Source organism: Culex pipiens, chromosome 3 (assembly GCF_016801865.2).
Source record: "Culex pipiens pallens isolate TS chromosome 3, TS_CPP_V2, whole genome shotgun sequence".
NCBI lineage: Eukaryota > Metazoa > Arthropoda > Insecta > Diptera > Culicidae > Culex > Culex pipiens.
Genome location: NC_068939.1, coordinates 22,117,402 through 22,134,188, shown reverse-complemented (window position 1 = coordinate 22,134,188; position 16,787 = coordinate 22,117,402). Strand labels below are relative to the sequence as shown.

Here is a 16,787-nt window from a genome sequence, read left to right as displayed (position 1 = left end):
CACGAAGCAAACCAAAATGTCAGTTCTGCTAGCATGTGACTGTAAGCCTACTGTGTCTGTTCAACCACTGCCGCCTGACTCGTGCCGGTCGGCTGCTGGAGAATGAGAGACGTGAAAAAATGAGCTACACTCACTCAATTCGTGTCATATGACTGACTCGTAAAATCCTCTTTAAACACTATTTTGGCGATTTTTAAACAATTGAATGGTTCTAGACTGTGCAAAACACTTAAAACAACCATAACTTATATTCAATATTACATTTCCACGCATAAATACAAACTGTTTGAGTAAAAACTTGTTTCTTTATGTGTGTGCGTGCTACGTCGAATGAGCGTTGTTCGACTACTGCCTCGCATTGCAGCTGCTCAATGAGCTAGGACACTCACGACTGCGCCGGGTTTGTTTATGTCACGGTTTTGCGATTCAGTGACTGGATCTGAAAAATTTGTGTCAGCGTCGCCGATTTTCGCGTCATGACCCCTGACATTTTCAGCACTGTCCTGAACAACTGGAGTTTTTTTTTAATTTTTTTTTTTTTAAATGGTCCAATAAACCAAATGTCCAGTTTTTGCTTTTTGGGTGTTTTTGAAACCGCCTTGAGTCAGGGGTATTAAAAACACCCAAAAAGCAAAAACTGAAAATTTGGATTATTGGACCTTTTCAAAAAAAACTCCAGAACTATAGAGTTTTTTTTAAAAGGTTCTATTAAAACAGTATGGTGCTAAATTGCTTCTAACAAAAGTTACAGAGCGTTCAAGAGAGACGCTTCAAAATACTCGGTTAAAAATCATACTTGTTGCCAACACTGCCAAGCGGAAACTTTCGAAAACTATAATATAATTGAGGAATTGGAGTGCAATTTAACTAAATAATGTCTTCTGAACATTGCTTCATAACGATTTTACGTAAGGTTCATCAAAATATAAGAACAACCACATTTGTTTTGTAATTCATGGTTCCTTTTATTTGGCATTGTTGGCAGACAATGTGAGTTTCGCTGATTATTTCAATACACTACTTTAAAAAAAACTCTGTATCTTTTTTGTGACGACCTTAAGCACCATACTGTCTTGGGGAGAGTTGTTCAGGACATCAAGGACTATACTTCTACGATGTTTGTTTTATAAAATCAAAAAACATGAATTTTGTAAATTCAAAAATGTGAAAATGCTTTTTCGCAATTCGCAATTCGCAATTTTCAGTGTAAGAACGGGCCTTGACCGATCTTATGCACCAGGTTCCCGACGAACACGCACTGCCCTTACACCTACATCTCACCCTTGCTCTGAGTCAGTACGAGCAGCACGCTAGAACACGCTTTGAGTGTTCGTGCCAGGCATGCACACCTTCTTTTCCGGTTACGCATTTTTTAACTCGGTCGGGGGTGGTACATTACGTAGGGTTTGATGTAAGTATAAGCGCCTAACCATTTATAGTGTGCCTATCAACTTTCATTAAAGCAAAAAAATTTATTATTTATTGTTTGAATTAAAAATCTAACTGTTATTTACTGGGTATTGTTTTCTCCTGAAATCTTCCCTATTGTTGAGTCGTGTTTATCTGTTGCTATTTCTTTTGTCGCGGTGTTTTGTTACAATATTTTGGTCCTAAGCATGTTATAAAAGTTTACCAAAAGTACAATAGTAATATTTGTGTTAATCCTTTAATCATTCCATTAATTGAGTAAAGGCTCGAACCTCACTTGCTTAAGAAAAAGGTGAAGATTCAATGCAATGGACAGTGAAGGAAATATACTATGTAAAGAATCAGTAGTAAAAGAAAGATAGTGATTTATGTAGTAGATGTAGAAAGAAATAATAGTTAATAAGTAGAGGTTAGCTTAGATTGCATTAACGACAACTTATAAGGCAGATGAAATTATTCAAATAGATATATAAAGAAAAGGCAAATGATAAACAGAATTGACATTGCTACCAAATTCAGGGAAAACTGGCAGTTTGTTGCAGCAGCATTAGTTAGTCAAATATAGTGGAAAAGCGTTGATAGTTAAGAGAATCAAGAGTTACTAAAATCCAAACCAAATTGTGGATAGTAAACAGAAGAATCAGTGAATAAGTTTGAATCAGTTGAGCAAATTAAAAACAGAAGATAGATGGTAGATAAAAATGAAAAGAATAGAAACCCCTTTCTGTGATGTTTCAGGTACATCCACAGCAGTTGACTCAACATACTGCGAATCAAAACAATACCGTCTACAATCACAAATTACTTCCCTTTCCCACATTGTCGCGCCCCTTTCTTTTAGCCGTCTCGACTCTGACCCGCGGTGGTCAAAGGTTTACGATCCGTTTCCACAGGCCACCAGCTAGGTCATCATGAAAACCAAGCCAACGTGGAGGTAAGAAAATAGGACGCTCGCAAGGAACCAGAGCTATACTTTTCTGATCAAGATAATTCGGATGATCTAACAGAACTACGGATGTAGTTAGTTACGCTCCTTCCAGGATGTTCCTTACGTGGACGTCAACCGAAGAGCACGCAACAAGGTCAGTGCCATTGCATGCTCTTAGGTATCAATCCTTGGCCTGCAAATTCAAAAATGTGAAAATGCTTTTCCCTACAAATTTCATTCGCTTTGTGCCAATCGTGGGCTTAACCAATCGCTCTCAAATTTTGTGAGGTTGTTTGAAGCCCAAAAAGGGACCCAAAAAATGTGTTGCTGATAGGATTTTTATTATTTTCAATTTTCCCATATAACTTGATTCCACCCTTATGGGGGGTGTTGATGCGTCATTTTTTCAAGGGCATAAGGGAAATTCTCCACGGCATTTCCAAGTGAGTTCAACTTGGAGTTTTTTGTTTTCAAACAGAAGGTGCTACTAACGATACAACCAGTACAAGCGAGTTATTTTTGAGGAATTTTCTTTCGACATCAAAGGCCACTTCCATTCGACTTAGTCTTAAAAAAATTAGAATCTTTATTCAACTGTAAGATCTCGTTAAATTAATCCGCACAAAGAATTAATCTGCTCCCTCATTTGCACTCTTAAACATACAATGGACAACCGCGTAGTGGTGAATCGTACAAAAAAAGAAAAGATAGTAAGAAAATGAAAATTTTTCAACTAACGTGCAGTCAGTTTTTCTTCACCTCCCTGACCACTGACCTAAGCGTTTTACGTTGTTAATTGTTGTTGATTTGTTCGTGCCAGCGAAGCATTTCTACGTTTGTCCCTCGAACTGACCCTCGCTAGAGAAAAAAATAAAGTTTATCGGAAAGCACAATTTCGCTGAGGTCTCACAAAACAGGAATGGAAATTTACACTTTGCTGCTGCTGGCGTCGGCATGTGGCCAAGTCACAGGAAAGACTTGCAAGGGACGGTCAAGTCTTTACCTCTCTCTCTCTATCGCTGGCTAGTTAGTGAGTGTGTAGAATGAGATTACAGCTCGACCTTCTTGGCGCTTCCCTTGCGGTCGAATCCCTTGAGCTCGCTGGTGGCGTGCTTGGCGATGTACTTGAGGAAGTCGTCCACCTCGCGGCCACCCTCGTAGCGCTTGGGGTTGCTCTTGTCGTCCTTGGGCAGCCAGTACAGCGTCGGGAAGCCGCGGACGTCGAACGTGGGCGGCACGTCGTTGGCGGTCGCGTCCATCTTGACGATGGCGACCTCCTCGTCCTTCAGCTTGGTCGCCAGCTCGTCGTAGACCGGGGTCAGCTTCTTGCAGTGGCCGCACCACGGCGCGTAGAACTCGACCAGGGTGTCCTTGCCGTTGTTGGTGACGACATCCTCAAAGTTCTTGCCGACGGCAATCTTGACCGGGGCGTCGTTGCTCTCCGGGATGGGTTCGGATTTGACGTACGGTTCCAGCGCGCCCTCCTCCAGCTCACCGGCAAAGGTCTGCAGGTTCTCGACGCTGGAAGAAAAGTAAATCACATTTTAATGAGATTGTGAGGACGACGTGGCCAAGTTGTGCAACCAAATGTGTCTGTTGCGATAAGGCATTATCTTATACTTACGAGAATTCATCCTTCATGATAAACTTCTGGTTCTTGGCGTCGCGGGCCAGCACCAGCGGCTTGTCGCCGACGTAGTCGTATCCGTACTCGTTCAGCTCGTGCTGGTAATCGTCCTTGGCGCTGACGGCAAAGTTAACGCGACCGACAAACTCCTTGGCCACCTTCAGGACGCGGTTACGCCAGTAGTTGGTTCCCTTGGGGTTCTTCACGTAATCCACGGCGTAGTACACCACAACGAGCGGGTTCTTGAAGTCGGCCTGGGTATCGCGCGTACGAACGCCGCTCAGCCCATGGAAGTTCTCCTTGACGAAGGTGGTCAGCTCCTCCTTGGTCTTGCCCTCGAACTTGACAAAGTCCGGCTCGAACTTGTTGGCCAGCTGCTTGGCACGGAACAGATAGATCGCGTCAGTCTCACCCTGCTTGTCCAACACAGCTTGCGCGCTCGAGTGTCCAAAGCGCAACCGTTCGCGCTGGCTGTCGGCGTACTTCAGGAAGACACCCTTCAAGTCCGACTCCTTCTGGAAGAACCCGACGACGCTGGTCTCCTGCACCTTCAGGAACGCGTCGAAAGCCTCCACCGTGAGCAGATCCTTCGAGGCCGGGCCGACGATCGACTTCATGTACTTGGCGATACCGCTGGCCTCCCGAGGGCCGCTGTACTCTTGCGATACTTCACCGTTCTTGAAGATCTTGAGCGTCGGGTAGCCCGACACGGAGAACTTGTTGCAAGTTTCCTTGCCACCCTCGGTACAGTCGACCTTGGCGAGCGCAATCGGGGGGTCTTCGCCGCGGACCAGCTCGGCGGCCTTGGCGTACTCCGGCTTCAGCTTCTTGCAGTGACCGCACCTGGGAGGAGAAGAAAATTAGTTGAAAATTACTTCAAAATTCAAAATAATTTGCAATTATAAAATATCTTCTGAATATGGGTTTATTGCTCGGAAAATTGATGTGTTATTGATATTTAGTATGAGGATTTTTTTTGCAGATTCTCACTATTTTAACCTTTTTAGGCCATTTTGGGTCATATAAGACCCAAGTATAAAAATTTCTAAAACTAGCCTATAATTTTCGTATGGTCATATCACACTTAGATTTATTTACCGAGTTCGGTACATAGTTGAAAAATCGGTAAAGTTTACATCTATAAACCATCTGCCAAAATAAACAAAATTTTACCGAATATCGGTTGTACGATGAACAATAACAAACTTTGTTACCGATTTCGGTAATTTTCAGTTTACCGAACTGTTCAGCAGTTGAAAATTCGGTAAACTTTACCGAATTCGGTAAAAAAGTCTAAGTGTCAAAGAATCGTTTTCCCATCATTAACGTAAAACATATTTTTTAAAATTCGGGCGTGAAAGGGTTGAACAATTATTTTCAAAAAAATTTTTTTTGTAAAAACTTGCTTGCTTTACTATGTATTCCTTGATTGTTGAAAACGCATTTTAGAAACTTTTAACTGAACGACAAACTGGTGATATACCAACAAAGTAGGGGAAATTCTCGTATGTTTGGCAGTTTCGTTCAAGTTCACACAGCAACACGAAAAATAACAGCTCCGAGAACGAACGCTAGTCTCTAAGAAACGTTCGTTCAGTAGGCTTTTTTGAAACGAACGGAGAACCCAGTTCTGAACTTCAACATTTTTTATTGATTAGACCGCAGTAGACTAGCTAAAGTTGATTGACTTCTAATCATCCCTTTACATGTCAGCCCTGCCAGCTTAGTGGTATCAATTTGGTTTAGTAATCAGAGGTAGTGAGTTCGAAACTTTTTTTTTTCCTGAAGTTTTTCAACTTGCAAAAGTTTTTAAATTACAGTGATAATAAGGTTTCGTCTACCTTTTAGTTATCATTTTAATCTCCCTAGCCTTCCAAGCTGGGTTTTTCTTGAATTGTATGAAATGTCATTTCAATCTGCGTCCTAAAGTGGGTACCCAACATCACACAAAAGAAAAAAAAATATTTAGAAAAAAATGAGAATCAAACTCGCTTTCTCTGAATACTGAACTTGCATGTTACCACCGATCTACCAAGCTCTGTGGAAATCTGTCGACTGAATGTGAATTTAAGTTAAACAGTCGCCATGGAAGCCTCTGGCTACGGGCGCGTTCCAAACATTGAAGAGAACGGCACGAAAAAGTGACGTTCTGTTATAGGAACGAAAACCAATGGCTCCTGCGCTGGGGGTTCAGTTCATTTTCAAGAATTAGAACGAACGCAGAACGGGTTCCGTTCAAATTGCATGACTGATTTAAACAACTAATTTTGCAAAACTTTTGATAGAAACTTGCTTGCTCACTTCTTATTGAACTATTTATCACTCGATTTTAGTTGAAAACCCTTTTTATGAGCTGTTATTGAATGTCAAAGTGCTGATATGGCAACATTAGAGGCAAAGCAAAGCAATCCACTTTAACGACCCCCGGGTCTTTTGTGGTCTCTGTTGCAAGTTTCTGCTCATTTCTAGGCGCCCGAAGGTGTGTGGTGAGTCACCAAAAACCTCTTTTACGCAAATGGACCGACGTTTTACTTCCCCATCCGATAGAAGGCCAGGAGGATAAGGCGGGAATCGAAGCAAATAAGATTTTTCATTTCATACTGTAGTAAAACAAAATTGGATGAGATTTCCTTTTTTTAAAACAACATTTTAAAAAATATATAACTATAACATATGAAAATAATCCAGAAATACGAGAATTTAATCTTACCCTAGCGCAGCTATCACTCCTTCAGACAAATCAAAAAGGCACGATTTTGCACCATTCGATTCGCAAATTACTTTGCAATTTTCTTTAAGAATTTTAACATTGACGAAATAATTTTCCTGTTGAAACAATTCATTTTTTGAATTGTTTTCAAAACGCAGAAAAATTGCAAGCAAAATGAACGATTTCCTAACACCGACCGTAAAGTTAAGTACATGCATACAATTGTCCACTGAATAAGCGCTTCCCTAAAACGGATGTGAACTTCAAGTACCTAGAATGCATATTTTTGCAGGAAATCTGCGTTTACCGAACCCATCATTGAATTTCTAGTAACTCATGATACACCAAACTAACATGTACTATGTCATTCAACGCCATTCCGGTTATGTCGTGGCATAACTACTTTGAAATTTGGTTCTTGTCGAGGCACCACGTCATCTAGAAATTCAGTGCAAAATATAAAATTCTTGTAAAATCTCCAACTTACGTAGACGATGAACGTGGACAAACGAAAAAGATGTGAAAACTCAGATGATAGCGCAAATTATGATTGACTGCAGTGACACGGAAAACAATATATATCATGCATTGACGAAATTTAGACACTTCTCTCTTTTAAAATTTCATCACGTGTCCAATCAACATGTGCAACGGAAGATGAAAATTTTCTAAGTTTTAAATTATACAGATCAAAGTGCTGTACAATGAACCCTCATTATTGGATGTAACAATTCGATATCTATCCGTCATTTATTATGACACCCCGGCTTGTCTGTCAGTGTATGGGTGCGGGTGTGGAAATGATTCAACACAAAGAACGAAATGTTTGACTAATCAATACTTCCAATACACAAAATCAAATCCAGATAGATAGTTAAGCCGGAAAGCCGCAGTAATTCTGCAAATCCCATTCCTTTTCTATTCTTGATCCACTTACCACGGGGCGTAGAACATGACCAGCGTAGTTTCGGACTCGGCGACCCGGGCAGCAAAGTCTGCGTCGGTCAGATCCAGGACGTCGGCTTCACCGGCAAACGCCGCCGGGATGGCCACCGCGGCCAGGAACAGCACTTTGGCGAAGAACATGGCCGGATATTGGGCCGGGGTTCACCACCTTCAAAAAATACCGATAAAACGGGTCCCTCCTAATCCAGGTACGACTCCCGGGAGTACGACGATGACGAGTGCTTTGCGGGCGAGCAGACGTGGCTCAAAAGATGGACTGAAATGGTGGATGAGGTGTAGCAAAAGCCGCTGTAGAATGCCGGTGCCAGTGCCAGCGACCTTAGGCCAGAGCGAGATGGATGCATCGGCGATGGCTTGTTGGCGATTGCTGATTGGTTGTCCGGTGGAATGTGGTCTTGAGGATGGAGAACGAAGCAGAAATTGGCTTGCAGGAAATTTTGGAAGCGACGCTTTGAAAGTGTTTTGAAACGGTCGGTAAGTTTAAACTATTGTACAATTTTTAGAAATTTGCTATATATTTTTTTAGGTATTTTTTTTAGAAAAATGTGTTGCTTACGAGGTTGCTTATTTAAATTTTAGATGGTTGATGCCTTTCTCCCATTTGAATACAGAGTAGTTCGATAATTCGAATGGAACGAATCCGAATTCCATAAATTGGAACGACTGACAGCTGTCAAAAGCTTGAACCACGTGCTCGGGAATCGCGAGTCGAACGCGTCGAACAATCGAGAAAAAGCATTTGTTAATGCAAATCCACCCTAAATGATTGACACTGTCAATAGCTAAGATAATGCTGATTTGGTGCCGTTACTAGCAACACTTTTAAAAATTTACAACAAACTGACCACACGATTATGACTTTGAGTAAAGTGCGAAAGAGAGAGAACCAAGGAAAACAAACTTCATTGAACTTTCCAAAATTGGGAAATTTAGAAATTTTAAAATTGAGAAATAAAAAAAAAACAAATCAGAGGTTTAAAAATTAAAAAAAATATGTATGAGAAAAAACCAATAAATCAATTTGAAGTTTCAAATTTGTGATTTTTTTTATTTTGAATTTAAAATTAAAAAAATTAATAATTTTCAAACTCAAAAATTTAAAATTCAAGTTGAGATTCAATTAATCAAAAATAGAAATAAAGGAAGTTCAAATATTTTAAATTTCAAAAATTTAAATGTTCAGAACATAAAAAATTAAAATATTTAACAATGCTGAAATTGAAAAGTTTAAAGAAATTATAATTTAAAAAATAAAATATTGTAAAAAAATAAAATCAAAATTTAAAACTCCGAAACTTAAAATTCGATAAGTTTTTTTTTTATAAATTAAAAACAATTCCTAAAACGAGCAATTCCACCTCAAATCAGGAATTTGTCTGGTAGTTTTGTACCCGACTCTCTCCGAATTCAATGAAACTTTGTAGACATGTTATCCTAGGCTTATATAAGCCATTTTTGTGTATATGGAGCCAATTGTACTTGAAAATAACATTTGAGAAGGCCGTATGTTATTTAAATATGTTTGCATTTTGTAATTTAAAAATTACTGCATCTCGAAGCCGTTGCATCGTATCAAAAAGTGGTCAAAGACAAACTAGTAGGAAATAAGATGGGCTTTCTGAAAAAAAAAAAACTGAAATAAAAATACACTCCACTTCTACGAGATGTTTTTTTATTTTTATGTTCAAAAGTTAAATTTTAAGGTGATGTCACGATTTTTTTTTGTTCAAAATTTTTGAGGAAATAGCTTAAGATGTAACAAAAAGACCCGGGACATAAAAGTCACCATATTGACGATTGTCCTTTGTCCAATCCGTGTGAAGATCAGCGGTTTTAAAAATAAAAGTGTTGAAAAAATGATTTGGTGGTTTTTGGCAATTTATATGTGACAGACTTGATTTTTCATTCTCGTAAATATTTTTACCGGAAAGCTCGTCCAATTTCCCATAAGTTTGTCTGACATCGTGACATCACCTTGAAATTTAAACTTTAAAATTGAAAAATCTCATAGAAGTGGCGTAAATTTTTATTTCAGTGTATTTTTTTTTTCAGAAAGCCCGTCCAATTTCCTACAAGTTTGTCTTTGACCACTTTTTGATACGATGCAACGGCTTCGAGATACAGTAATTTTTAAATTATAAAATAGTACCAGAAAAATTCCTGATTTGAGCTGGAATTGCAGTTCGTACTCTATCGTACTGGCAAAAATGGCAGCATTTAAGAATTTGGAAATTTAAAAAAAGCAGAAATTAAGAATTTAAAGAATTAAAGAATTTAAGAATTTTAGAAATTAATAATTTAAAAATTTAAGAATTTAAGAATTTAAGAAACCGTTACACGAGCTTTGTTTAAGGGGTCACGAAAAGAATGCTCTTTTTGACCGCGTTCCTTCCGATCTCCGTACCGTACTTTATTTAGCTGCGTTAAGGCTGATACGCAGATGGGAAGGAACGCAAAACTCCATACAAAAAAACGCCCAAGAAACGGTCAAGGAAAGGGTCACGAAAAGATTTTTCTTAAGCGGTACGCAGCTGAAAAGTAACAGAAACGGAAAGATTGCGTTTGACGTTTCTTCGCGCGGTGCTTGTTTGTAATATGTTTTGATGAAAAAATCAAAGAATTGTAATGTTTCTTTTTGAATGCAACTGATAATTACAAACGTTTAAATAATTTTGTATTGGAGATAATAATATTTAAAATTCCCGACGAATCTCAAAAAGCAGAATATTGTAACTAAAAGGACAGATTTAGTTTTTCGGTCGAAATGGAGTAAAAAAAGAAGTTGTCTTTATAGATGTCGACCATCGTGTCACCAACAATTTATTGCTAGTACCAACCAGCTACCTCTGGATTATGAGTCCCCTGCCCTGTCCGATTTATCCACACTCGCGGGACCAAAATGAAGTAAATCAGAGTGAAATTAAACTTGACAATAATCATACAAATATCTATGTTCTTACTGAAAATACAATAATAATCTGAAATTTTGAAATCCAACCAAACAACAAATTCAAAAATGTGAAAAAAACAAACATTTCAGAAATTTCAAATAACATTTTTTTTGAATAATAAAGAAAATTTCAACAAAAATCTGAAATTTGGAAAATCAAAATTACAAATATGCAGAATTGAATAATAATTTTAATTTTTAACGTTTTTATAAATTCCATAGATCAAAAATGTTAAAATTCGAAACGAATGTACTGCCGTTCTACGTGCGTTCTACGCATAATTGTCCCATGTCAGTTTTGGGCGATTTTGACTTTATGACATTTTTAAGTTTAGTTTGATGTGTACTTTAAGAAAAACACATAAAATCTGGTACTTTGTTCGGAAACTCATGAAAAACAACACCAAGTCTGTTTGTCCCATCGTTAAACTTCTACGCATAATTGTCCCACCAAGTATTTTCTTACACGGAATCATTAGTTTTACTAAGTATTATGTCTTGTTTACCTTTTGTATAGCAAGAGAATCACAAAAAAGGGTGATCAACTGCTAACTGGGGCGATTAGGGACACATAGGGCGAATATAGACCCACGGGACAATTATGCGTAGAAACACAGAAAACGGTCGAAAAATTTCTATCGCGTTTTTCTCAGTTGCACTTTTTCGAACATGGGACAATTATGCGTAGAACGGCAGTGTACAAGTCGAAATTCCAAAAGTTTTAAAAATCGGAAATATAGAAATTCGTAAATACAAATTTACGAAAACCTCGAAATTATAACAATCAAAAACTCTATTTCTTCCAAAATTAAAAAATCTTGAATTAAATTTTAAGAATAAAGAAATTTAAAAAATTTAAGAATTTAAGAATTTAAGAATTTAAGAATTTAAGAATTTAAGAATTTAAGAATTTAAGAATTTAAGAATTTAAGAATTTAAGAATTTAAGAATTTAAGAATTTAAGAATTTAAGAATTTAAGAATTTAAGAATTTAAGAATTTAAGAATTTAAGAATTTAAGAATTTAAGAATTTAAGAATTTAAGAATTTAAGAATTTAAGAATTTAAGAATTTAAGAATTTAAGAATTTAAGAATTTAAGAATTTAAGAATTTAAGAATTTAAGAATTTAAGAATTTAAGAATTTAAGAATTTAAGAATTTAAGAATTTAAGAATTTAAGAATTTAAGAATTTAAGAATTTAAGAATTTAAGAATTTAAGAATTTAAGAATTTAAGAATTTAAGAATTTAAGAATTTAAGAATTTAAGAATTTAAGAATTTAAGAATTTAAGAATTTAAGAATTTAAGAATTTAAGAATTTAAGAATTTAAGAATTTAAGAATTTAAGAATTTAAGAATTTAAGAATTTAAGAATTTAAGAATTTAAGAATTTAAGAATTTAAGAATTTAAGAATTTAAGAATTTAAGAATTTAAGAATTTAAGAATTTAAGAATTTAAGAATTTAAGAATTTAAGAATTTAAGAGTTTAAGAATTTAAGAATTTAAGAATTTAAGAATTTAAGAATTTAAGAATTTAAGAATTTAAGAATTTAAGAATTTAAGAATTTAAGAATTTAAGAATTTAAGAATTTAAGAATATAATAATTCCAGAAAAAAATTAAACATTTGTACCAGCCGTATTTTATAACTTCAAAATTTCCTAACTTCCTAATTTCCTAGTTTCCGAATTTCCTTATTTCCTAATTTTCATACTTCCGAAATTCCTGATTTCTTAACTTCCTAACTTCCTAAACTCCTAATTTCCTAGTTTCCTAATTTCTTAACTTCCTAATTTCCTGATTGCCTTATTTCCTAACTTCTTAATTTACTAACTCCCGAACTTCTTAATTTCCTAATTTCATAGTTTCCTGATATCCTAATTTCCCAATTTCCTAACTTCCTAACTTCCACACTTCCTTATATTCTTATTCCTAACTTCCTAATTTCCTAATTTCCAAATTTCCTAACTTCCTAATTTCCGAATTTCCTAATTTCCTATCATATTATTTTCCTGATTTCACGATTTTCTAATTTCTGAATTTCCTATTTCCATTATTTCATAATTTCCTAATTTCCTAGCTTCCTAACTTCCTAACATCCTAATTTCCTTACATATTAATTTTCTTATTTCTTAATTTCCTTGTTTCATAATTTCAGAATTTTCTTATTTTCTTTATTTTACTAATTTGCTAATATCATAATTTCCAAATTTCCTAATTCCCTTGTTTCCTAATTTCCTAATTTTTCGATTTCCTTATTTCATACATAGTTTTTTAATTTCCTTATTTCATAATTTCATATTTTTTTAATTTCAGTTTTTCTTGTTTTAGAATTTAAGAATTTCTAAATTTAATTTATTTATTGATTTCTTAATTTTGTTTATAATTGTTGTTAAAAGTTTTAGAATAAACATTTTTAATCTATTTAATTTAAAGTTTTGAATATTTTTAATCTTTTTATGTTTTCCTCGAAAGAACCTCAAGCGCGCACACCGTCAATCGCGCTCATACCGAACTGTCAACTTTTCTTGGGGGGGTCACGAAAAGAACACGCAACATTTCTTGACCGCGTTCCTTCCGATCAGCATATTGTCCGTTTCTCTCAAAGGTACACGCCGCGCGGCATTTCAGAATGAGCCGCAGACACTGTTGCCAGTGATTTTCTGCACATTTGGTGCAATAAAAAACATACCCGGCAACAATGCCATGCAATTCGAAGAAGAACACCAACAAAAACAAAACGCTCAGTATGGGATTTGACCTCGGATTTGACAGCGCGCATTTGCCGAAAGTGCGGCGCGTCGTTTCGAGGCTGGTATGCCGCGTGTCTTTTTCGGGAATACGCGCAATACCGTACTTTACGTAATAAAACAACGTTCCCTCTTCTGCTTTACACACTTAACTAAATTGAATCGTATGAAAAGGAGTAAACTTTACACTTTTGGAGCTGGCAAAACGTGTAGATTTCGGTTTGTGTGGAAATGTGACAGTTGCAAAAATAAAGAAAACACCAGCACGTGCCAGGTAACCAAAAACAATCCCGCTTGAAAAGAGCCGTTTAGGGCTAATTTTTGGCTTTATATTTTAATTTTCTACCTCCGAAAACCGCAAATTCGTCCTGCCTAACGATGCTTATGTTTTGTCCAACCTGCGGGAACCTGCTGCTCGTGGAGGAAGGAACGGATTCGCTGCGCTTCTCGTGCAACACTTGCCCGTACATTTGCAAAATCAAGAGGAAGATTTCAACACGAATTTACCCAAAGTTGAAGGTTAGTAATTGCGATAAGATTAGATTGGAAGCGCACGCTGAGTCACGATTTCGCTTTGCAGGAAGTGGACCATGTTATGGGCGGTTCTGCGGCCTGGGAAAACGTAGACTCAACCGACGCCGACTGTCCGGCATGTGCGCATAACCGGGCGTACTTTATGCAGATGCAAACCCGTTCCGCGGACGAACCTATGACGACGTTCTACAAGTGTGCCAATCCAGTCTGTGGCCACAATTGGAGGGACTAGCTGAGATATTGTGGTTCTTGGTGGGCTTTTTCGGGTGATGAGCGTAGTTTGGAGGAATTTTTACAATTCGTTCTTATTAATAAGCGGTAAAATGCGACAGCTGCAGACTATGAAAATGCGTACACATCCATACGAGAAGATTACTAGGTCAGTTTATAGGAAGCATGTTATAGATATTAGAAGTTCCGAGGCGATTCCCCAGGCTGCTAACCTGCTTGAATCTGGCAAAGTAATTGCCCTTCCCACGGACACCGTGTACGGGTTAGCTTGCAGTGCGAACGACCCAGCCGCGATCAAAGAGTTGTACAAAATTAAAGGAAGAATCTGTACCAAACCGATAGCGATTTGCGTTCCAGAAGTTAAGGATGTTTTGTACTGGGGCAGAGCAGATCATTTACCGATCGGGTTGTTGCAAGAGTTGCTCCCGGGAGCGGTCACCATTGTGGTGAAAAAGTCTCACTACTTGGACAATCCGTACCTCAATCCGGGGGTAGAGAAGATAGGAATTCGAGTACCAAAATTTAATTTTATTAGGAGTGTAACCAAACAGTTTAAGGCACCGATGGCGTTGACTTCGGCAAACTTTAGCTCCCAAAAGAGCACACTTGAGATAACCGAGTTTAAGGCATTATGGCCAGAGCTAGGTGCGGTGTTCGACGGTGGCCAGCTTGGACAGTCCGAGGTACAACGGGCAGCGTCCACCGTGATTGACCTTTCAGAGCCACGAAAGTTTGAGATAATTCGAACGGGGGTGGCCATCAAGCGCACGATTGAACTACTAAAGCGCTACCGTTTCGAAGAGATCGTAAAGAGAGCTTAGTGAGACGCGGATATCTAGTTTTATCAAGAGACGATGAACATTTGAATTTTAATTATTTGAAAACGGATATAATCTTAGTTTAATTTAAAAAAAAAATTACTTAGGGTATTTGTCCCTATTTTGGGCCTAGTACGTATTTTGGGTCTACCAAATTTAATTCAACGAAATTGAGCTTTTCACCAAATCTGGCAGGGATCTGCCACTTGAGAATGATACATGCAGTCATTATCTTCATTTTGGTGGTCAAGGATCTACTTTTTCCTCCTAAATTAGAAATAAAGCAAAAAATATATCACTCTTCACATTTTTCTTGGCAAATAGGTCCAAAATATTCACCACTTTTGCTTACCGGAGAAGTGTGCGTGCGCACTTACGCGGTGTTATGCTCCGGCCGGTCTGTCGAATATACTCGCGAATCCGTGGTTATCCGGTTCCCCACGACGTGAAGTTCCCGTCAGCAGGTGTTGGAACCTGTAGTGAAGCGGTGCATAACAAAATCTGCGTCCAGCGATCGCAAAATCGCCAATAATTCGCGCGAAAAAAATTGGTCGATCTTGCGGTTTAGATCTGGCAAAACAAGTTAACAAGAACGGCCTACGACTCATCGATTTCGCTACCTCCCGAAACATGGCCATACGTAGTACCTTCTTCCAGCACAGCCTCCTCTACAAGTACACCTGGAGATCACCGAACGACACGGAGACGCAAATCGACCATGTTCTCATCGATGGTCGGCACTTCTCGGACATAATCGACGTCAGAACCTACCGTGGCGCGGACATCGACTCGGACCACTACCTGGTGGTGGCAAAGCTGCGCCAACGCCTGTCTGAGGTCAACAAGATCCGGTACCGTCGCCCGCAGCGGTATAATCTGGAGCGGCTCAACGATCCTGAGGTCGCTACCCAGTACGCGCGGGAATTCGAAGCAGCGTTGCCTGACGAGGGTGAGCTCGCCGAAGCCCCTCTGGAGGCCTGCTGGAGCCATATGGAAGCAGCCATCAACGCAGCGGAATCGAGCGCCATCGGGTACGTGGACCGAGTTCGACGGAACGGCTGGTTCGACGAGGAATGTCAGGCGATTTGGGACGAGAAGAAAGCAGCGCGGGACAAGTGGCTGCTGCACAACACCCGTGGGAACAAGGAGTCGTACAAACAGTTGCGAAGACAGCAAACCCATCTCTTTCGGGACAAAAAGCGCCGCCTGGAAGAGTTGGAGTGCCAGGACATGGAACAGCTGTATCGCTCCAACGAAACGCGTAAGTTCTACAAGAAACTTAGTCAATCCCGGACTGGCTTCATGCCGCGAGCCGAAATGTGCCGGGATAAGAACGGAGGCATCTTGACGGACGAGCGTGAGGTGATCGAAAGGTGGAAGCAGCACTCCGACGAGCACCTGAACGGCCCAGAGGCGGGGTACCAGGGCGACGGGGGAAATGACGTCAGCGGTATGGTGGACGGCGAGGACGAGCCAGCACCCACGATGAGGGAAGTTAAGGATGCCATCAAGAAGCTGAAGAACAACAAAGCAGCGGGTAAGGATGGTATCGGTGCTGAACTCATCAAGATGGGCCCGGACAAGCTGGCGGCCTGTCTACACCGGCTGATAGTCAAGGTCTGGGACACAGAACAGCTACCGGAGGAGTGGAAAGAGGGAGTAATATGCCCGATCTACAAGAAGGGGGACAAGTTAGAATGTGAGAACTATCGAGCCATCACTATTCTCAACGCGGCCTACAAAGTGCTGTCTCAGATCATCTTCTGTCGTCTGTCGGAGCGAGCAAAGGATTTCGTTGGGACGTACCAAGCCGGTTTCGTGGAGGGGTAATCGACGACGGACCAA

At 38.9% G+C, this 16,787-nt stretch overlaps 3 protein-coding genes across 4 annotated transcripts; 2 read left to right on the top strand and 1 right to left on the bottom strand.

Moving 5' to 3' along the window:
* Positions 1–2,918: 2,918 nt before the first annotated feature.
* On the bottom strand, positions 2,919–7,928 carry LOC120425582 (protein disulfide-isomerase A3). Its single transcript, XM_039590155.2, has 3 exons — positions 7,631–7,928; positions 3,981–4,826; positions 2,919–3,877 (listed from the first exon to the last, which is right to left on the bottom strand). The coding sequence occupies exons 1-3, from the start codon at positions 7,777–7,779 to the stop codon at positions 3,406–3,408; spliced, it is 1,467 nt and encodes a 488-aa protein (XP_039446089.1). The 5' UTR covers positions 7,780–7,928; the 3' UTR covers positions 2,919–3,405.
* A 5,582-nt stretch (positions 7,929–13,510) lies between these two features.
* LOC120425584 (DNA-directed RNA polymerase III subunit RPC10) lies at positions 13,511–14,126 on the top strand. 2 transcript variants are annotated; one of them, XM_039590158.2, is made up of 3 exons: positions 13,511–13,633; positions 13,783–13,878; positions 13,940–14,126. In XM_039590158.2, the coding sequence occupies exons 1-3, from the start codon at positions 13,526–13,528 to the stop codon at positions 14,123–14,125; spliced, it is 390 nt and encodes a 129-aa protein (XP_039446092.1). In that variant the 5' UTR covers positions 13,511–13,525; the 3' UTR covers position 14,126. The 2 variants fall into 2 exon arrangements, with proteins under 2 accessions (XP_039446092.1, XP_039446093.1); XM_039590159.2 differs by lacking the exon at positions 13,511–13,633 and having other exon boundaries at positions 13,640–13,878.
* A 36-nt stretch (positions 14,127–14,162) lies between these two features.
* LOC120425583 (threonylcarbamoyl-AMP synthase) lies at positions 14,163–15,247 on the top strand. Its single transcript, XM_039590156.2, has one exon. The coding sequence runs from the start codon at positions 14,163–14,165 to the stop codon at positions 14,943–14,945; it is 783 nt and encodes a 260-aa protein (XP_039446090.1). The 3' UTR covers positions 14,946–15,247.
* Positions 15,248–16,787: the final 1,540 nt, after the last annotated feature.